This window comes from Hypomesus nipponensis, chromosome 8 (assembly GCF_054491055.1).
Source record: "Hypomesus nipponensis isolate SF chromosome 8, ASM5449105v1, whole genome shotgun sequence".
Classification (NCBI taxonomy): domain Eukaryota; kingdom Metazoa; phylum Chordata; class Actinopteri; order Osmeriformes; family Osmeridae; genus Hypomesus; species Hypomesus nipponensis.
Window position 1 is genome coordinate 17,617,206 of NC_140368.1, and position 23,030 is coordinate 17,640,235.

Consider the following 23,030-nt stretch of genomic DNA (forward strand, 5'->3'; position numbering starts at 1 on the left):
GCGTATTCTCATTACCGGTTAGAAAACGTTCCGCTTTAAAACGGTACTAAAAGAGAATGTCTTAAACAGGCTCTGGTACTAATTTAATGCTAATAGAGATGCCCAGGGTCAATTGTGCATTTTGTGGCTGCCATAACCGATGGAAAAAACTGACGGACCCTGTATTATCATTGTTTTGACCATGGAAAGAAGAGGTCCGAGTGTTGTATGCCAACTGAGGTCGGTGCAAAGTAAACTCCAAAGTAGAGGATCTGCGTCCCTGGCTGAAGGCGCTGAATTAAAAAACCAACAAAGTTTCCTTTTGTCTACTTGTATCACTTGCAACATAAGTGTGTAATAATAATAATAATAATAAATTGTATTTATAACGCACCTTTCATCTGAAAACAGATCTCAAGGTGCAACAGTTAAGAGTTATAAAACATCAATATAAAATACAATAAGACAATTACAACTCATAAGATCTGCTAAAAATAAATGTTTTTAGTCCTTTTTTAAAAGTCTCAGTGGTTTGAGGTGCCCTCAGATGGTCGGGTCAGATGGGTCAGATGGGGCATTCCAGATCCGGGGAGCGGCGGAACAGAAAGCCCGATCGCCCATGATGCTGAGTTTAGTCCTGGGGAGATGGAGGCGGTTTGAATTATTTGAGCGGAGGGATCAGGGATCTGTAGCTGTAGGGGTTAGTAGTTCCTTCAGGTAGGGGGGAGCATTGCCATGGATGCACTGATGGGTGAGAAGGGAGACCTTGAATTCTATCCTGGCGGAAACGGGAAGTCAGTGGAGTGAATGGAGTATGGGTGTGATGTGGTCGTATTTCCGCACTCTCATCAGGATACTTGCTGCACTGTTTTGGACATACTGCAATCTCTGCAGGCTCTTGTTAGGGATCCAGATGAGAAGTGCGTTGCAGTAGTCCAGTCTGGAGGAGATTAAGGCGTGGACCAGTTTTTCGGCATCAGTTGAGGTGAGAGTGGAGTTTGGCAATGTTTCTGAGATGGTAAAAATAAATCTTGCAGAGGTTTTTGATGTGGGCTTCAAAAGTGACTTTCCCCTTCTGCCTTCAAACAGGCCAGAGTTAGCCCTCTACTCAAAAAGCCCTCCCTTAACCCAGCCGTCCTCCAAGGACCACTACAGACCAGTATCACTGCTACCATTCTTTTCAAAAACAATTGAACGCGCTGTATCTAACCAACTGTCAAACCTTCTCTCTCAAACCTGCCTGCTTGAAACTGCCTTTCTGTCAGTCACCACTGCCCTTCCAGTCTGCCAGAGCGACTTTGAGGTCATCCGTCATCATTCTGATGGACCTTTCTGCAGCATTTGATACGGTCAACCATCAAATCCTGCTCGCCAGACTTTCTGAGATGGGCATCACTGGCACTGCACTTCAGTGGATCTCATCCTACCTGTCGGGAAGATCCTACCAGGTCTCCTGGGGAGGCAGTGTCAGACCCTCGCCAGCTCTCCACTGGTGTCCCACAGGACTCCGTCCTTGGACCCCATCTCTTAATCTCACCCTTAATCTCCCTCAATCTCTCAATCACCCTGGGATCTGCGACGGTGACCCCTTCATCCTCTGACAGGAACCTCGGGGTGACCATGGATGACGAGCTCTCCCTCACAGCCCACATTGCTGCAGTCTCCTGGTTGTGTTGATTCACCCTCTACAACATTCGGAAGATCAGGAGATACCCGACCCAGACGCTCCCATGTTACCCCGCTCCTCATCTACCTCCACTGGCTTCCCATCACAGCCCGTATCAGATTCAAGACTCTGGTACTGACCTCCCAAGCGGTGAACGGGACTGCACCCAACTACATCAAGTCTATGCTCCAGCCTTGCACCCCCCCCGCCACGTATGGGACACCCCTCAAGAGCCCCCGGTTCCAACACAAACTCTTCTCCTGTCTGAGCCCCCAATAGTGGAATCAACTCCCCACCTCCATCTGAGACTATCTCCCCACCTTCAAGAAAAGGCTCAAGACGCCCTTGTTCTGGGACTACAACGGTACTGGATTGGCTGGACCCGATGTTAGTTTCCTCCAGGATCACGATGACTCTTGCTGAGAGACTTGTTGCTCTTGTTGGTTAGTTGAAACTGACTTAAAACTATTGTACTCGCTGTGAAATGTATTATTGTTGCTTGCTTTTTCCACAGGTACACCCTTGCAGTTTTGAGGTTCATGTTGTTAAATTGTAACTTGTTTAACTACATGCTCTTATGGTTCTTCCCTTTGGCACTTATTTGTTTTTTTCACAGTGTATGCTTCATGTTTTGGATACCCGCAATGTTTGGGGTATCTTAAGAACCCCTTTTGGATCCTGTTAAATGTGCCCAAAAACGCCTAAACAGCATACCCAAAGTAAATTGACTGCTGTTCTTGAACCATTTGGAGTACATGCATGTAAATGGACTCTTTTGAAAGCTGACACTCTGAAGTTATGTTCCTTGTTGTCAGGACCCGTGTCAGTCCTACTGGTGTTGAATCATAGAAGCTTGAACACAAGGAAAGTGAAAGTTTCTATTTCCGCCTAGATTTTGTGTTGAAAACAGAGGCCTAAAGAGGCCTAGAGGTGGTAGGTATTAGCTGGAAGACAGCATTGGACCACAGGTTGAAGCCTTACCCAATTCAGATCAAAAGTCAAACATAATACCACAATATATTCATATTTGACACATGTTTTTATAAGAGTACATCCATGCGTTTTCTAAAAGGGCCTTTTGGAGAGTCCAGAAAACCCTTGTAACCAAGGTCAAATTCTTAGGATAAAAAGGTATAATTGTTATCTCTAATGAAAGGTGGTACTTAGAACTATCATAAATAACAGCTAAATCCCTCATTAGTATTACTGAAACACAAAAACTGAAGCATGTACACATTGGAGTGCTTTATCTGATTCCCAGGATTGGCGCACAAAGAACACTGACATATTGCGCAATCGACTTTTATTTTGAAGGCTCCACAAACCCTGGCATATGGGGTATCGCCATTTACAGCTAGCGCTAAGCTACAAGGATACCTAGCTCATTTCAGAGCAATTCAAGGCCAGTTAGAAAAAAATTGTGTAGAGGGGGCGGGGGGGGGGGCTGGGGGGGGGCGGGACGCACAGACCTGGTTGGCTTTAGAGGGCTGTCACTGGGGCATGGAAGCTCCTATTGGTTCAACCAAGATGTCTATCAAGAGGTCAGAGTGTAGCGGCCATTTTAAGACTATTCCCGGGTTTCTAGTCCACTCACATGAGTTGCTATCAGCGATTATTTGAAACACTTCGTCAATTTTTTTTTTTGATTTGTGAGAATGAAGCAACAAGATCGTGGCTATGTGTGGATATAATTCATTGTTTGGACAACTACTCGACATGGTTTGATACTTTGGACCCTTGGGAATGTAAGCAGATGAGGTTTTGATGAGTTGGTTGCATACCTGGAACATTCCTAAGTAATCGTAGGTAAGTACAACTTTTTTCTCTGGCATTGTTGAATGAACGGTCACCGGACAAAGACGTTGATTGTACTTTCTGTTGCGAGTTGAGCTTGAATTGGTTTATTTCAATGGAAGCACAAGAATCGTAGCTTTCCAACGATGTATAACATGTGTACTAGTCGAAAAAAAATATTTTTTTGAATTGAGTGCGTTCTCACTGAGGGAGGGGGCGCAGTGTTTCTGGCTCGCCGGCGAGCCAAGGATTGAGAACAGGTTAATGTTATGATCAGTGACCTATGCACTTCTGTAAAAGCTCTTTCTTGGAAGTCGCTTTGGATAAAAGCGTCTACTAAATGAATAAATGTAAATACACTAACTGTACCCAACTTGTCTTAGGTTAGTATAGGTCTTGTTTTAGGCTAGTGTAGGTCTATAAGGTTAGTGTAGGTAATTATGTGTATTAGTGTATAATGTGTATTATTGTATATTGCAAACTTTTTTTGTATATTAGGATGTTTATTACTATTATTTCATTTGTATTTTATTCAATTTTATTTGAGCTTATCATAGACGTAATCTATGTTCTTAGTAATTATACGTTATGCTAGGTTGCTTGAGTTGTCTAGTCCCAAGAATTTCAGTGCCCAGTCTGACCTTTGTTCTGTGCACCTGCCCTAAAACTTGAAACTGTGATAGTCTAACAATTTTGCAAATGGTTGGCGAAACCATTTATGAATATAGGTAGGCCTAAGCAAAGTAGATGACGGCATGGGCGGGGGCTGTTATGATCATTGGATTCACAATAGTGTAACTGATCATTGTTGAAGGCTCATCTCAAATAATACCAGGACTCTCTGTTTATGTGTGTGTCTGCGTTAGTTTCCCATGATTATCTGGAAAAACGGGCCCTCTACAAAGTTCATAATTTCACAGTTGTCCTTTTATAATCCAACGGAGTGACATTGTTCGGATCAGCATTTTGTCATTTCCAAAATCAATTCCCATTGGTCATCCCTTGCACCATACACTTCAATAGCACGTGCACTAGAACTAATGTGATTAACAAAGGCATTTGCAATGAAATTAAACTAATCACTTAAGACACCGGAGTTCATAGGAAGGAAAACAAAGAAATTCTGTTGTTATTTAGAAGCGAATTCGCTTTTAGAACCAATATGGCCAGGTTAGTGCTGACTGCTGGCATAACATTGAATCTCTGCTTTCAAAGGGATTTATTTATGGATGAAATGCTGGCTAGCTACCAGAACGACAATATAAAGTGGATATTGTTTAAGTATAAATCAGTGAATTTTGTTACATTAATTAATGTGTTTACAAATGTCTAAACTGCCTAAACATTGCAAATGTGCACAAACTCTTAACACCAAATCAACTACACATTATTATCACCAGCTGCATCACGGATATGGGCACTATTCCTACCACTTAGCCTCCTTGGTCAGCAGAATTGTATATAAAAGCACTGTATGGTGAATTACGCCTACAATTATGACAACTGGTTCAACGATTGATGTAATGACTTTGGTTATTAACTAAATGTCTAGATGTTTGTGGTGGTAAGACAATTTAACAGATAACTAATATCCTCATACTTACTGTAAGTTCCTCTGGATAATAGTTTCTGCTAAATGACAAAATATAATAAATTATTTTCAACATAACATGAGCAATTGATAACGTAGGAAACAGCAGACAAATGAAGGTTATATAATCATTTGCATGAATGTAGGCTTCCACATCATTGGTGATTTGACTAGAATAGATGATGTGGAGGTTGAAGAAGTACTTAAGAGATGACAGTGAATTTCAATTGTGGTCTGAGAAATATAAGTACCAGAAATACTGAGAAGAACTGTCATCACCAGCTGCATCACAAGCACTGCACTATCTATCTATAATTCCAGATATCTGTTTGTGTCACTGACATTATCACTGGCACTGTACCCCATCTTTAATTTCAGGAATATTTGTGTGTGTGACACCAATTGTATCACAAGCACTATGCACTATCTATAGTTCAAGTAATCTGTATTTGTGTGTTTCACTGGCATCTTAATCAGAGACTGCATCACAGGCACTGTGCACTATTAATTTATAATAATTAGAGACACAGGGTACAGACTACAACGCTCCGTGAAACCTGCATTCGGCTGGCCACACGAGAGGTATAAATAATAACAAAAAGAAAAAAGCTAAAAGAAAGACTCATAACCGCGCTTCTAGTAAAAAATGGCTTGGCACTTTTAGTTTTTTACATGTTAAATCGGATGGTAAAAATACCTCTCCACTGAAATGCAATAATGTCAAATTATTATAAATAAATTAAGTTAAAAAATACTGTGAAAAAATGTATAAATATATTAATATGTTAACACTTACTTAAATGACGAGACTTGTTTAAACACATTTTTCCAGATTTAAAAATATTCATTTAGAAAATACTTTGAGGACCCAATTTGTCATTCAACCAAATACTTCAGTCACATTTTATTCCAAAAAATTTCAAGTAGTCCCAATAACTGGCAAATGTCGGATTATTCAAAAACACTTTGGTGAGAGAAAAAAAAGAACTAATATACGTCTTATAGACTTCTTGAATAGATGTTAGAAAGGTTCAACTGAGGCTCTTTTTGGAGGGTAAACTAATTCCAGTGCACACTCACGTCTTGCATTAGAAAATGTTGCACTACTTGTGTATGAACAGTAGGAAGTTGTATGTGGCAATACTGAATGTGTGACAATGAAGTGGTACTTTTACAGAACGACTCAAAACTGCCACCACAGTTTGCCACTACTCTGATCCCAAAATAAAATTACTTTATATCAATCCCAAATACTAATGGTCGAGACAGAATATTCAATAGTGTGTTGATTTTGATGAATCGGCCAATCAATAAGGGCAGATGACTTATGAGAAGAATGGAAAGGGTGAGCAGAGGGAACCAGGGGCCTGGCTTGACTGAAGGGTAATGCATCATGCACGGTTGTTTCCTATTGACAGGATGCAATTAGCGCCATTGCTAGCAAAGGCTAGTGATAAAACCTTACATTGGCCATTGGCCAAATAGAAAAGGAGCCGTCCCAGCGAATGACTGTCAAACTTAGAGGGTGTGTCTCTTGCAACAGAAACCTGAGGAAGAAATCACTCATACTATTTTTCAGTCTGGTCAAGTCTTTTGGGACTACTCTGAGTAAAAAGCATTCTAAGAAAGATTCTGCACTCTCCCTAGGGGAGAACCGCTTGGAAAACATCTCTGAACCTATTATTCTCTTCTACTGATGTCTATCGTGTAGCCTTCTCATACTCGTATGTACAGCTCTGAAAAAAAACCAAGAGACCACTGCACCTTTTTATTTCCTTTCCAACAATGTTGTGAAGTATTTTTTTTGGAGAAGAGTTCAGGAGGCCACTGCAAGTTGAACCCTTCTGTTTGTCACTCAAATTTGGAAAGGAAAGAAAAATGTGCAGTGGTCAATTTTTCTCCAGAGCTGTATAGAATAGCCATATACACACGTGAAAAAAATTGTTGGTACCCTTCCGTTAAAGGTCCCATGGTATACTGTTTTTGGATGCTTTTATATAGGCCTTCGTGGTCCCCTAATACTGTATCTGAAGTCTCTTTCTCAAAATTCAGCCTTGGTGCAGAATTACAGCCACTACGAGCAGTCCTACAATGAGCTTTCCTTAGGACTTGCTGTTTCTGTGCGTGTAGCTTTAAATGCTATAAGGAGGAGAGTGAAGAGGTCTGTCCTTAAATCATTGATCAGTTAACCACAATTAGAGAAAATAATTATTTTATTACTTTCATACTGTTTGAAATGTTCTGAATATAATAAATAATGTTTGATCTATACCTTGTACTAATTTCTTGGAGCACTGTCTAAAGACCTAAACAAAATCTATCTGGCATTCTGTGTCCTTTTTCATTGCCTGCAAAGGCTATGTTAATTGCCTTGAATCCTCCTATTTTGTGATACCATATAATCTCTTGATTTCCTGTATTTATTGTCCAGTCTTCTGAGAGATTCAACTTGAGTGTAACAGACACATGCACCACACATTAAAAATACAATAATAAATACATAGATTTGGCCTTGAACTTATCTTAACTATTCCTTTCATTAACTTGGCACTTTCAAAGCAATTGGGTATTCTAATATGTCTTCAAGAGAGGCGGGGCTAACTACCATGCTTCGGTTGTTTGCAAGCCATGAGTCTCGAGGAAAAACCAATATCGTGCTCGCACAATGCTCGTTTTCTCAAATTCTCTGTTCGGGCAAAGCAGAGAAAGCGGAGGTAAACTTTCCTCTTATGACAACGTAAGTCAGAAGAAGATTTTCAGATCGTAGCATTTGAGCTTTTCATTTTCTTAAAGGCGAAGAAGAATACCCAGGGCTTGGTTTACACCTATCAACATTTCTAGCCACTGGGGGACCAAAGGCAGGCTAGGGGAAATCATTAATGTTAAACAACCTCATAAAGTTAAATGTTCATGCCATGGGACCTTGAAAGAATGAAAAACCCACAATGGTCACTAAAATAACTTGAAACCGACAAAAGTAATAATAAATAAAAATGTACTTAAAATTAACAAATCTAAATCAGACACTGCTTTTGAAGTGTGGTTCGATGTATGGAAGTGTGATTCAATGTAACAGTAACATGCTGTTCCTGGCTGGTTAGGCACTGACTCTTTCAGAGTCAGGTTTACAAATATGTAAACCCAATACAGTATCTTAAATCACCATTCAGCTTGCACATTGACAACTGGTTGTTTTTCCTAATCTTATCAGCATTCTTTACACACACATAGGTTAGGTAGGTACATACAGTTTGCAGCTGCTAGCTTGTGATGAACTCGCGTTAATATATGTGATTATACACCCGTGAATATGAACACTTTCATACGAAGTTGTACAAGCACTCTGAGGGTTTTTACCTTTTCCCATTATAATTTTAGGAGTTAAATAGAGGAGACTATAAGATCCGCTAGAAAATTACCAATTATTTCATGCAAATTGAACTCTTCCATTTATATTGATTAAGGGGTTATTATATTATATTGACCCCCCATGGGTCAACGTCGTGGCTTGATCACTGTGTCTGCTCCGATACAATGAATGATATTATCTCTGAAATGTGTGTACTGTATGATTTTGTCTCATCTGACCATTTCCCCCTATGGGTCTCCTTTGATTGGTCCTCGACTCCCGTGTGTACAAACACAGCTGGCGACGGAATTCCTCCCTCAGGCATAATCAACTGGGAACGTGCATCCTCCTCGGACCTGGCACGGTATCACAATTGCGGCAATGCCCTCCTAGCTGAAATTGAATTGCCATCCAATGCTCTTTTATGCCAAAATCCGAATTGTAGGAACAACGACCACCAAATTTCTCTCGACAACTTCATTTCTGATACAGTCGCAGCCCTTAAAAGTGCAGCAACAACTTCCTTTTCGACAAGGAAATTTGCCATTTCCCACGCAATTCCTGGTTGGAACTCTGTTGTTAAAGAGTATCACACCGCAGCTCGAAACGCATTCACACTTTGGCGCGAATTCGACCGACCGAGGCACGGGGCCATTTGGGACTTAATTAGTTCAACCCGGGCTAAATTTAAACTTGCTCTTAGAGAGTGTCGACGCAGGGAAGCCCAGCACAGGGCGGATGCGCTCGCCTCTAGTTTACGTAAAGGGGGTCAAGTAGGCTTCTGGTCAACCCTACGGTCTCAAAATGGCTCCAGGTTGAACCTTTCTTGCAACATTGATGGTCACAGTGGCGCGTCTGATATTGCCAGTATGTGGAGGCAACATTACGACTCACTGCTGAACTCTGTTGGCCCTAACGATTGTAAGTCATCAGTAGATGTCACAATTAACTCAGACGTCAGTTATAACCCCGGTATGTCAGTATCCGTACCTGAAGTAGGCGCAGCAATCAATAGGCTACCCAATGGGAAGTCGTGCGATTCTGACGGCCTATCAGCTGAGCATCTAAAGCACGCGGGACCTCGGTCTACCGTCCTGTTGTCCCTTTTGTTTTCGGCCATGTTAGTGCACGGCCATGTCTCCCCTATCCTACTCAAGGTCATTCTTATTCCAATAATTAAGAAACAAAATCTTAACCCTTCTATTAAGAATAACTATCGCCCCATTGCTATTTCTAGCCCCATTTTTTAATTATTTTAGTCGCTTTTGCTCATCCGCCTGGAGAAGCACTTGTCTTCTCCAGCGAATCAATTCGGTTTTAAAAAAACATCATGGTACAGATATGTGCATTTTTGCTTTTAAGGAGATCATATTGTACTTTAAAAAACAAGGCTCTAACATTTTCGTCTGTTTCCTTGATGCCTCTAAGGCATTCGATAAGGTTAACCACTATGCGCTGTTTCAGAAATTGATAGACAGAAACGTACCTGTCTACTTAGTACGTATCATTGTATATTGGTTTTATAGGTTATCCTTCAGGGTGCGCTGGGGGACTACTGTGTCGGCTAGCTTTAGCCCCGGTAATAGTGTCCCCCAGGGGAGTCTACTGTCTCCACTTCTGTTCAACACGTATGTCTCGAACCTTACTGGGATGCTAAACGCCGCCAATGCTGGCTGCTTTATTGGGAATGTCCCGGTTAATCATTTATTGTATGCTGATGATATTTGCCTGATGTGTCCGTCGGTAAAGGCTCTGCAGAAACTGATCCATATCTGTGAGGCCTTTGGTGAGGAAAACGACATGAGTTTTTGTGATGAAAAGACAAACTGCATGTATTTTCCCTGTCACCGATGTCGTTTGTCTGAAACACCACTCTCGGTAAAGCTTTACGGCACGCCTCTGCTCTATGTTCTTTCTGTGACCTATCTCGGTTTTCAAATCACGGCAGATCTCTCTGGCGATAGTTCTATCCGCATGCAAACCCGCCAGTTGTACACAAAAGCGAACACTCTAACCCGGACACTTGGCAAATGCTCTACTGATGCGAAGCGTATCCTGTTCATGGCACACTGCTCTCCCCTGTATTGCACCCAGCTATGGTGCAACCATAGCGCTGGTGCGCTGCAGAGACTTAGAGTTGCCTACCACAACGCTTTTAAGATTATCATGTAGCAACCAAGGTCCAGCAGCAACAGCTGGCTCTTTGCGCAGCTGCGGGTTGACACCTTTGATGCCAGGAGGCGAAAGCTGACTCATTCTTTTGCAGCTCGCCTCCTGGCATCTGGGAATGACAGTTAGGCTCCTGTTATCCTCAGACGCAAATAAACATTAAATAAATAAAATAAGGTTATTAAGTGAATCTAATCTAAGCTAATCAGCGAGCATAGCAAAGATACTAGATACTACTCCCGGTTCCCAAGCAATGTCATGTGTGGCTCATTAATGGGTTTAGTACATGCTGTTCACGTGTGTCTTTAGTCTATTGGCTATTGCATTTTGTGTAGACTGTTTACATGTGTACCCATATCTACATTTTATGTTCTGTTGTTGATATTGTTGTGTCCAGTGGCATTTTTCTGGTTAATGACACAAACACACTGACTGACACATATTTCATAGTTTTCTTTTGTGGATGGCTGTTCATCTGTCCTAAATACATTTTTTTAAATGGTATGTAAAAAAAAAAAAACTGTGGTCTGTTACATTCTGCGGTAAAGACTAAAACTAATACTGAAACTAATAAAAACTAAACTAAAACTAAGCATTTTCAAAAGATAAAAAATAAACTAAACTAGCAAACCCGCTTTAAAAACTAATTAAAACTAAACTGAAATTGAAAACAAAAAGTCAAAACTAAATAAAAATAAAAACTAGTGATTAATTCAAAACTATAATAACCATGCCCCAAACACGTATATAAGCTTGATATTTATTATGGGGTAAATGGCTAATTCAAAAGAAGTTTGCTGGAAGCAAATTGTCAGTAAAAAAGCCAACATTTGGTCTCAGTCTAGAGCCCTGCATGGAGAAGCTGCATGAAGAAGCTACGAGCCAGCTATCCTAGCTGATGTTGCTAGCCAGACTTCACTGAATGTGCCGGAAATTAAAACCTATATTTTGACATAGTTTAGCCTGAGGCATTGAAGACGACGCACCACACAAGATTGAGTTTAAATACATTACTTAATGTGACATTACTTACTGCACATGCAAGTCTTGAATTGCTGAAATGTATGATGCTGCCAGTACACCGCGGCACAATAGATAGTACTTGCGCTACTAGTACTGTTTCAGACGCACAAATTATTGTTTTGTAATTTTGTTCTAGCTAGTTACTGTACATTAGTAGCCCAGCTGGAACTCCCTGGTCGCATCATACTGACTGGTTTTGTTATTTTCACTTTACATTTACTCTTACAGTCTAGTGCAGTGTAATTGTTTGACGTGATAATTAAATGCCACCCCCCCCCCCCCCCCCCGTTGAAAGGAACGAATGACTCGAAAAAAGATTAGCTCATTTTACTGAACGAGATTCAAAGAACCGAATCAGTAAAATGAACCAAACTTCCCATCACTAATATCCACAAGTTTCCTGGGGTGGTTGCTGGGTAAACGTCTGTGGGAGATACTTCCGGTGGAGTACTTCCGGTGGAGGCTAATCACATCGCTGCTGTTGCTAACAAAGAACTTATATTTCTTCTATACTCTTTGTTGCTAGTTAATATTATGTCTTTAAAAAGCTTGGGACCAACGTGTGCCAAAACTCAGCACTTGGTTGAAATCGGAGTGTTTTGACCACAAGCCAATGAATAAAAAAAGAGTGTTCGTGCCTGAAATGGTACAGCTTCCATCCACTGCCTAGTGACGACGATGACGCTAAAAGAAATTGCCTGAAACACCTAAACTTAAAATGTTACTCTCGTTAGCACTTTCATTACTAACCTTCCACAGTAAAGCTGCTGCATGACTACAGGAGCGTCCTAGCCAGGGCCGGCCCAAGCCTTTGGGGCCTTAAGCAGAATTTATTTGGGGGCCCCTCAGCGTCGCCAACTACTACCTAAGCTACTGTACTGCCTGTAAACTAGTTTAGCTTGCTAACTCAAGAGCACCTGCTTCTCCAGTTCTTTCAATAAATAATCTAGACAGGCATTAGCAATAGGCTAGACTGCTATTCGTTTTCTGACTATTTTTCGTAAGCTTCCCTTCTAATGCAGCCTAACAGCTAGCCTCTAGCTAGCTAGAGTAATTTGCAAAGTAAGGTATGTTGATGTGATATTAGAAACGTATTTAACCAACAATGGACCCCTAGTGCAAGAAAAGAGAATTTTCAGTAATGACATGACTCTGACTTGGCTCTATTTCAGCTTTCAAGTAGACTAGGTCTTCTGTGTTCTCTTTTAGCCACACTCGCCCGACTTTCTTGCTGTGCAAATACTGGTAGGCTTCAGAGCTTTTTAGGTTCATCATTGACAGACCATTGCAAGACACAGACTCAACAAAGAAACAAAAATGCGGCTGTATGTTATTCTAGGCCATTTTTAAATTTTGTCCTCCCATCCAGTTACTGCGGAGGGCAAAGGTATATTTATATTGCCGTTTTTTTAACTCGGTGAGGTTGTGTTCCCACATTGTAGAACAAATTAATGAATGACAGACGGCGATTGTTTATGTCGGCCTTGTAGCAACCGGAAGTGAAGCCCACAATTCGCGCAAAGCACTATGGGGCGGTGGAAACTTGTGGATAGTTGTCCCTAATACCAGCCCCTCCAGACCCAACTTCCCGACCACATTTTTTTGTGGGCGGGGCTAAGTTGGGCTGGAAGCCAGGCTATCTAGCTTTACCTTAGGCTATCAATTTCAGATCAGTCTAAAATAAATTACAGTCTAAAATAAATAACGTTCTGATCCAGTGGGTCGGTTAGGGGACACTATTCGATGTATCGCTGCTATTCACAGCCAGTTAATTGATGGTAATATGCGCTATATCATGTTTACTCAATGGTGAAGTAGCTAGCAACTAATCTATGAGATTCGCTAACCGGATGTAGTTCAGGGCCTTGCGTTCTAAACTGGTCTGCTATTGTTTACGTTTCAAAAAAGGTCTATAGTGCTAGTTCTATCCAGCCTAGCACATATATGCACGTCGCATCTACTGCGTCGTCTCAGTTACACTATTAGGGCTTGGAAATACAGCAACTTGCTAAACACACAGCTGCAATACCCAGTGAAATGTTATATACAGCTAGCAAACTAACGTTAACTAGCACCGCTAACGACATTGGCTAACTCAACTTCGGTAGGCTATCCTCAGTATTTAAAAGCTGTCCGGTGCAAGTAACAGTTGACGCTGTGTGCTTAAGGATTCTAACGCAAGTGCTAAGATTCCGATTGGCCAAGAGAAAAAGTGCTGAGATTCTGATTGGCCCAGAGAAATGTCAATTATAAGAATTATCCAATAATATTTTGCAATTCTAAGCCTGCATGGCATGCAGAAGAAGGGCAGCGTACCCCCCCCCCCCCCCCCACACACACACACACACAAAAAAAAAACTCTCCGGTTCTACACGATTCACGTAAATGACCCAAGTTTGCAGGTCTGCATATGTCCAAAAGACATTCTCCCAGAAGCTTAGAGGCTTGTCTATACGCATTTAGGCAAATTCCAGTCTCGCTTTTTTATTATTTGCTTTCAACAGTGGTGTCCTCCTTGGTTGTCTTCCATGAAGTCCACTTTGGCTCAAACAGCGACAAATGGTTCAATCTGACACTGATGGACCTTGACCTTGGAGTTCACCTAATCTTCGAATCGATTTGGAAGTTGTTCTGGGCTTTTTGTCTACCATTCGTATTATCCGTCTCCATTTTGTCGACAATTTTCCTCTTGCGGCCACGTCCTGATAGTTTTCTGCAGAGGGTGACCAGTGGCATGTTGCAAATTGTGGCAAATTGTGTCATTAGTCCTGTTCCGCAACAAATGTGCACAAACATATTTCAAGTTTTTGCAGACACAGTCAGTTGAAGGCAACGGTGTGTCAGCTGTAACAGTTGCTCCCGGCAACGTTGTGCTAAGTTTGAGTGCACAGGCAGCGGCTCTATGACCGGGGTGTAACTCACGACGAGCAAGCACTTTCTTACCGGTGCTGGCATATTGTTGCTTCCTCAAGCAAAACGTGCAGAAACAAGCACCAGGCTCTCAGTTTCTTGCACCAACTGCCAAAAGGCTCACCGTCTCTACCTTCTATCCACGCCCAGCGCCATTTATTTTTGAGTTCTTTATTTATGGGTAAGACATCATCCCCAGGCTTCACGAATTTGCGCTCCATGCTCTCACCAACAACGCTAATGTGACATTTGGATTTCAATCACACTGTGTTGCAGCTATAACATTAGTTATAGCTGCGTTCCTCTCATATGATTGGTAGGTGAAATCAATTGACTAAAAAATATTAAACCACAAGCAAGTCCCAATTTTTTTCTCATGGCCGCACGCCGGAAAATCGGCACGGAAATACTTTAAGCTCTGCTTTTGTCAGGTTCAAGTCATTTCAGTGACCATTGTGGGGTTGTGTGCTGCCCTCGAATAAACTCTGCACCAAAAATGAACATTAAAAAAAGTGATATGTCCATTTATTCTACATTATACAAAAAATACATGATTAAAATAGGGGCGCAAATATAAAGCCAATAGCCAGTGCAACAACATTACAAATATCTTACACTTTGCATAGCACACCCATTAAGGAAGACAAACACAGCAATTTGTCAACAAGTGAGGAATACTGCTAAAACTAGCTAGTTAGCTAACGCGAGCTAGCCAGTGACTTGTGACGTTCCTTGTTATTGCCATTCAGTCTTAACATCTGTTCAAATTCAGCTGTACTGCAATTTGCGTGATTTTTGATGTGTCATGATTTTTTTTTGGTTGAGAATCATAAAACACGGGACGAGATGTAAAACCGTCCATTGTGCCAATAGATGGTATGCACTTGCATGAGATTTGCCGTGATGTTGACAGAGTGGCATGGGAGGTTTATTTCTTACACTGGGTTAAGGTTTCAATTTTTGGACACATCCTCAGTAGTGTGCCTTTGAATCAGTGGGTGTTTCGACCTTTAATCACTAAACACCCTCATCAAAGGTGGCCAGCTAAAGGATGATCAAGCCTTAGCTTGTGTCCCATGCCCAATTAAGATTTCCCACGGGACTATGCAAGGCAGGGGCGTCCTCTTCCCTTAGCCAGCCCTACAGCTGACCGCATACCTCATATGTCCTCCTCAAGTTGGAGGGATCTGACCTGGGTTCACAGGTGGGGCTGGGGGGTCATGAAGTTATAGCCCTTCTGCAGCGTTTGATACGGTTAACCACCAGATCCTGCTCTCCAGACTTTCTGAGATGGGCATCACTGGCACTGCACTCCAGTGGATCTCATCTACCTGTCGGAAAGATCCTACCAGGTCTCCTGGGGAGGCGAACTGTCAGACCCTCACCAGCTCTCCACTGGTGTCCCACAGGGCTCCGTCCTAGGACCCCTCCTCTTCTCTCTGTACACCACCTCACTTGGACCAACCATCACCTCCCATGGCTTTTCCTACCACTGCTACGCTGACGACACGCAGCTGTACCTGTCGTTCCCCCCGACCGATGGAGGATTGAGGCCTACCTCGCAGACATCTCCGCCTGGATGACCGAGCACCACCTCCAGCTGAACCTCGCCAAAACAGAACTTCTCATCATCCCGGCCAAACTCTCCATCTCCCACGACCTCTCAATCTGGATCTGCGACGGTGACCCCCTCATCCTCTGCCAGAAACCTTGGGGTTACCATGGATGACGAGCTCTCCCTCACGGCCCACATTGCTGCAGTCTCCCGGTCGTGTAGATTCACCCTCTACAACATCTGGAAGATCAGGAGATACCTGTCTGAGCACTCTACCCAGCTGCTTGTCCAAGCACTTGTCCTTTCCAAGTTGGACTACTGCTGCTCGCCGGTCTCCCAGCATGTGCAACCTGCCCTCTTCAGAGGATTCAGAACGCAGCGGCACGCCTGGTCTACAACCTACCCAGACGCTCCCACGTTACCCCGCTCCTCATCTCCCTCCACTGGCTATCCATCACGGTCCGCATCAGATTCAAGACCCTGGTACTGACCTTCCGAGCAGTGAACGGGACTGCACCCAATTAAGTCTCTCCTGCAGCCTTACACCCCCACCCCCCACCTACGGTCTTCTTCAGACAACCGCCTGGTGGTCCCACCGCTCAAGACTAACCGGTCCCAACACAAGCTCTTCTCCTGCCTGGCCCCCCAGTGGTGGAATCAACTCCCCACCTCCATCAGAGACATTGACTGTCTCTCCACCTTCAAGAGAAGGCTCAAGACGCACTTGTTCCGGGAGTACAATGGTACTTAGGAATGGTTTGCTGAACCCAATTCTAGTTTCCTCAAAGAATCACAATGACTCTTGCTTAGAGACTTATTGCTCTTGTTGGTTAGTGGCAACTGATTTAAACAGTTGTATTCGCTGCAAAATATTATATTTTAGTTGATCTTTTTTTTATTTTTACTGCTGCTGCTTTTTCTGCAGGTACACTTGCACTTAGAGTGCTTTCACACCTATTAGTCCGTTTGCTTGGTCCGAATCAGTGGATGAGTTGCTACTTTGTAGCATTTTTCATTAGGTCCGGTTAGTGTTCACACGGTCCTGTTTTAAGCGAACCAACTTTTGTAAAAATACAATGACGTTTGGAAAAAAACAATGGCACGCGGTTATACAGGTTGTTAATCTATTGGACAGAAAATGATTGAGGGAAAATCACTTCCTTGTCACGAATCAACAGCAGCGTAATGAGATTGCAATACTATCTTTAATTGTTATGACCACGTTTTTTGGGTTGCTCGTTGGTCTTTTACTCAGGATTATATCCAGGTCATCAAACCATGGGAAAACATTTTTTTCGTACGAGGTACCACTTTTCCATAGAATATCACACACTTTTATGTATTGCTGCCTATGTTTTTTTTACTTTCAAACGACATTGGTCCACTGTGCAATAATAACCCTTTATTTCAGTATATCACTAAATAATTTAAATACCTTGCTATTCTTATGTGTCTCCACAAGTATCTCTGCAATATGATCATCAGCCCATATTTGCAGAAGAGCTTTCACTTAATCAGTTCCCCACGTTTTCCTTCAACTAATTTAGCTGCTAATGAGTGGCACGGCTGTCTCTGTCAAATGTCCAAATCCTTTTTCAACCCACAATACACTACATTTTGGTTTGCTTCCTGGAATAGGTCAATAATATGTCCGATTACGTTCGGACCTAAAGCAAACCGAGTCCCGTCTTTTTAGGGGGACCATGGTTTGGTTGATTGGTCCGTACCAGAGTTCGAATGGGTGTTCTCACCTATCCAAACGAACAGGACTTTCAGAGAAAACAGAGCATGGTCTGATTGAAACGGATCAAACATGTCAGGTGTGAAAGCACCCTTAAAGATTCATGTTGTTTAATTGTAACTTGCTTAACTACATGCTCTTATGGTTCTTCCCTTCAGCACTTATTTTTGGGTTGTTCACAATGTGTGCTTCTTGTTTTGGCTACCCGCAATGCTTTGGGGCTATCTTGTTGTTATCATCAGTGACCTATGCACTTTGTAAAGCTCTCTCTTAGAAGTCGCTTTGGATAAAAAGCGTCTGCTAAAGGAATAAATGTAAATAGCCCAGCAAGGGTCCTTCCGTTTGATCCAGATCCACTGGCTGCATCTTTCAGCTGCTTGGGAAATTGCTCTGACGGTCTGCTGCAGAACCTGTCCATGGATTCCAAGTTCTTTCAGCAACCTGATGGTGGAAGAAGCCACAAATCCTCTGCATCCCACTTCAACTGGAAACAGACTTTTGCATTCCAGCCACTCTGAGTTGCATCTGCTGCCAACTCTGTGTACTGCAGTTTCTTACGCTAGTAGGCCTCTTCAACAGAGTTTTCCCACGGGACTGTGAGCTCCATGATGTACACAGAATTACGTGAAGGGGACCAGAATACCATGTATGGCCTAAGGTTGGTAGAAGCAATCTGAGTTACTGGCCAATATCAACAAGCATCTTCCAGTCTCGAGCCATGGCTAGGTGTCCAGTTTCTGGCTTCGTAGGAGGATGCTTGGGTTTTTTCTGTCCCTCCCGGATGAATGTTGTTGTTTTAACAGGATTGCTTGTTTTTGAAGATAATGAATTGGTTGCACTCCTCTTGGTCTCAAGTGCTGCGGCCAGGCTCTTAAAACCTGATTGTGCCTCCAGGTGTAGTGGCCTTGTGAGAGTCGCTGGAGCTGGGCAGAGGGGGCAGGTCGGGACATCGCCATACCATTGATGTAGGTTTTTTGGTGATGGAAGCACATCATAAAAAGTTCTTATGATGAAGCTGATGTTGCTTGCCTCCATTTGCCAAAGCTCACTCCAGTTGATCTTTCTCCTCTCCAGGCCTTCCCACCGCGTCCATTGCCCTTGTTTAGCAAGAGAGACAGCCTTTGCACTTCTTGCAGTCTCCTCCTGTCTGCGCACCTCCTCGGCCACCAGCATCCTGCGTTCAGATGTTGTTGCCTTATGGAACGTTGGTTTGCTGGTAAGTTTTGGTGGAGCGAGCTAATTTTGTTCAGGTAGATTGATTGCTTAAAATGAGTGAATAATATGTGCCACAAGTGACCCAGACCTTCTAAGATTGTTGTTTGCCAGCCATCAACAGAACAGAAGACAAGGAAAAAACATTATTTACAGGCGATGAGGGAGTGAATGTGACCATGCACCGTGTGCACTGTTGAACAGGCGGGCGTGGCCGGAGCGTAGTTCAGCACAGATGTGACATTAGGTGCGTTTGACTTCAGGCAGCGCCGGCGTCGCCTGCAGCCGCCTTGCAGCCCGGCTGACTTGATACAGAAATGGCATTCTCAGCTTCAAGGAAGCTGGCTGTCGTCGCCGCCGGTGCTGCATGAAGTCGAAAACACCTATTTTCTCAGGGATTTTGTTCTTTATTTAATGTTTGTTCATCGTTGCGATCGTTGTTGTGTTTATTTTAAAGAAATGCAGTCTTGCAGGGCAAAATAGCATTTGAAAGTTGCAATTCCGTTTTTGTGCAAAAGCATTTGTATTTTTTTGTAAATATATTTTTTTTTAGGGGGGGGGGCACGAGTGAAGCTCGCCTAGAGCGCCAAATGTGCTAGGGCCGGCCCTGATTGTAAATGTACTATACAGTGAAGGAACTTGAAATCTTTTTTGTACGTTTGCCCACTGAAAAGTCTATAATTTTTATGGTAGGTTTATTTGAACAGTGAGAGACAGAATAACAACTACAAAATCCAGATAAAAGTATGTAAAAAAAATGAAAAATATACATTTTCATTTTTTAAGCGGGAAATACGTATTTGACCCCTCTGCAAAACATGATTTAGTACTTGGTGGCAAAACGCTTGTTGGCAATCACAGAGGTCAGACGTTTCTTGTAGTTGGCCACCAGGATGCACACATCTCAGGAGGGATTTTGTCCCTTCCTCTTTGCAGATGTTCTCCAAGTCATTAAGGTTTTGAGGCTGACACTTCAGCTCCCTCCACAGTTTTTCTGTGGGATTAAGGTCTAGAGACTGACTAGGCCACTCCAGGACCTTAATGTGCTTCTTCTTGAGCCACTCCTTTGTTTCCTTGACCATGTGTTTTGGGTCATTGTCATGCTGGTCTCTTATCCATGACCCATTTTCAATGCCCTGGCTGAGGGAAGGAGGTTCTCACCCAAGATTTGACGGTGCATGGCCCCGTAAATTGTCCCTTTGATGCGGTCACGTTTGCTTTAGATGAATATGGGTTTAATTGCACTGATGCACTTGCCTTATAGAACAGGGCTTGAAATTGCAAACATCTTGGTCGCATATGCTCCCAAAATGATATGTGCAACCTCAAAATATATTTGGGAGCATTTGTGCGAGTGCAACGCTCGCTAATTAGCCTACTGCACAGCGTGTGTCTGCTGTGAGCTGATAGTGGACGGTCCATCATTCTATCCAACGTTGCATAACCAGTAAAAATTCATCTGCAGATTTCAGATTGGTTAAAATTAGCTGTCAATCACTCCTTGTCACTGCGCTCCGTTGTGTCATGTGACAGGGAGCTAACTACTTATTTTGCCTGCTTTGTTTTGTCCCCTGCCTGTATCCTTTGATCATACCAGCCAGTGTCAGTCTGTGTCTTGATTGCGGTTGTTGTAAATAATTTCTGTCTTGCTGTGTGCTTTTAACATTTGTATCCCCCCTGACTCCCTATGTTGTATGTCCTGCTTTGTTTAACCTGCTTGTTTTCTGTTGTTGCTTTTGTGCTTTTTTCTGTATGTCTGTATTGCTGTGGTTGTGGGTCGTTGTACTTTTTAACCAGATTTTTTTTCCTTAGCCCCCTTCCCCTCTCCCTCAAAAAGCTTGTGCTTTTTATCAGGCCATCACTGTAAATAATAATTTGTTCTTAATGATCTTTGCCTGGGTAAATAATGGTTAAATGAAAAATCAATAAATAAAACTAGCATGCAGAATTTGAAGAGCTTAAAAGATATGACATTTTTGGGTGGGTGCTCCAAATTCTTTGCTGGTGCTCCTAACTTTTTAAAGTTGGGAGTAAATTGTGAGCCCTGTGTGGAGTGTCTTACAAATATCGACTTACTATTTGTATGTCTCCGAACGGACATACTCAAAAACATGTGAGACTCCCAGCTGGAATTGATCTGCAATAGGTGTCACCCAGGGATTGTTCTCCGCCTTGAACACCTGCTTAGGGCCAGTCAGGTCCAGGTTACCTAGTAGAGAAAGCCAGGGGGAGAATAAAGTTCAGGGGAGAAATTAACGAAGATATAAAGAGGAGGTGTGAACAAGGAAATAAGGGAGGAAGCAGGTGACGAGAGACAGCTTGCAAAACCAAGAGTAAGAGAAATCTGTGGATTTCAATGAAATGGTCAAGAGGGTATAGTGATGAAGGGATGAAAATAACAGAAGAGTGAAGGAAAGAGAGAAGGCCTCTTGAACTAGCATTCTGCCAAGGCAGGGTTGGCACGGGTCAGTGTGCTAATGGGGTTTATGCTAACACCTTAGGGGCTAATTAGCTAGCTCCTGATTAGCCAGTGTTGAGACATGCTGTCAGAGTGAGAGGCTAAATTAAGCATATAGTGATAGCAGTACTGCCAATAGCTAACACCTCACAGCTAGTGAAGCCAGACCCTAGCACTAAGGACAAGCTAAAGCCCAAGTTTCACAGATTGCCTTGACTTACAGTCTTTCCAATCACCGCACATGAGGCCCAAACATTAAACCATAGACCTTGCCCCAAACTCCCAACCAACCTTATACTACACCTTTTATTCTTATAATGCTTAACAACTTATCTGTCTATGCCAGCGGTCGGCCACAGGCGGCCAGCAGGACAAAACTGTCCGTCCTAAATATCTGGTCCGCCATATTATTTAGAAAATCATTTATTTTGCTTACAAAATTCAAGTGCAAGAAATTGGATTTTTTTTTTTTTTTATGTTTTTGAAAAAAGAGTTGTATTGAGCAGTTTTATTCTAATAAAGTCTTGGGGCCGGTTGCAGAAAACACCATAAGTATTTTCCTTAATTATGACATAATTAAGGTAAAGTAAATTTCTCCTTAGCTAAGGGATTTACTTCAGGGGGTTGCACAGAATCCCTTAAATGGTTTCCTTAGCTAAGGTGAAACGTAAATAAACTCAAGAAGTTTGGTGAAGTGGTCAATTCAAGAAATAAAAATGATAGCTAAGCTATATATATGATAACATGACTTATGTCCAAAAAAGAGATAACCAATTTCAGGAGAGTCCAATAAAAATGGTGATATCAACTTTACCTGTAGGTTTTGTTGCTAAACAGTAACGTTTAAGTGAGAGATAGCCTACTTCTTAGGTAGCTCTCGATCAAAATGAGATCAACAGTTACACTGCATTTACCGCCGCGAGTGTAGGCTAGCTACTTTATTTACAGCAGCAGCCGACGCATAAATAGCCTTCATGTTTAGACTGCAGTACAGTAACCTAGCAGAGTGCTATAGGTGTGGGATGGGTTCATTTGTCTCCATAAACTCTGCCATGTTGCGGTAAAGAATACGTCAGAGGTACCTTAAGTTTTCTTCCTTACTTTGTTTGCTAAGGTCTTTCGTGCAAAGCTTTAACAAACTTCAAGGGAACCCTTAAGTATAATACCAAGATGAGGAGAAAACCTTAAATACTTCAGGGAACTTTCAAGGAAACCTTAAAGAGAAGACTTAAGGGTGCTTTGTGCAACCAAATATATTTTAAGGAAACCTTAACTCTGACTTTAAAGGGGCAATTTATTGTTTTTTGGGGGTATTTCACACGTTCACACTGTTCCTTAAGGTCTCCAAATAGGGTATGTAACATTGGTTGGGTTGAAAATGGCCAGGGTGCTGTTCTATGCCCCCTGATAGATCCTCTAAAACAGGGGTACTCAATTAGAAACTCAAAAGGTCCACTCACCACTCATTCAGTCGAGGGTCCAGAACGGACCATGGTTTATTTTTCTGGCCCTTACCTCTCCCTATGACTCCCATTCAAAAATGACTTAGGTTTAGGCACAGTGCCCGTGCCCCTGGGCATCTT

At 42.4% G+C, this 23,030-nt stretch overlaps 1 protein-coding gene across 1 annotated transcript in view; it reads right to left on the reverse strand.

Moving 5' to 3' along the window:
* The window catches only part of rsu1 (Ras suppressor protein 1), a 103,912-nt gene that overhangs the window by 31,048 nt on the left and 49,834 nt on the right, over nt 1-23,030 (reverse strand). Inside the window, exon 8 of the mRNA XM_084703398.1 lies at nt 21,066-21,198. Coding sequence (XP_084559524.1) covers nt 21,066-21,198 — 133 coding nt within the window. The remainder of the gene's footprint in view (nt 1-21,065; nt 21,199-23,030) is intronic.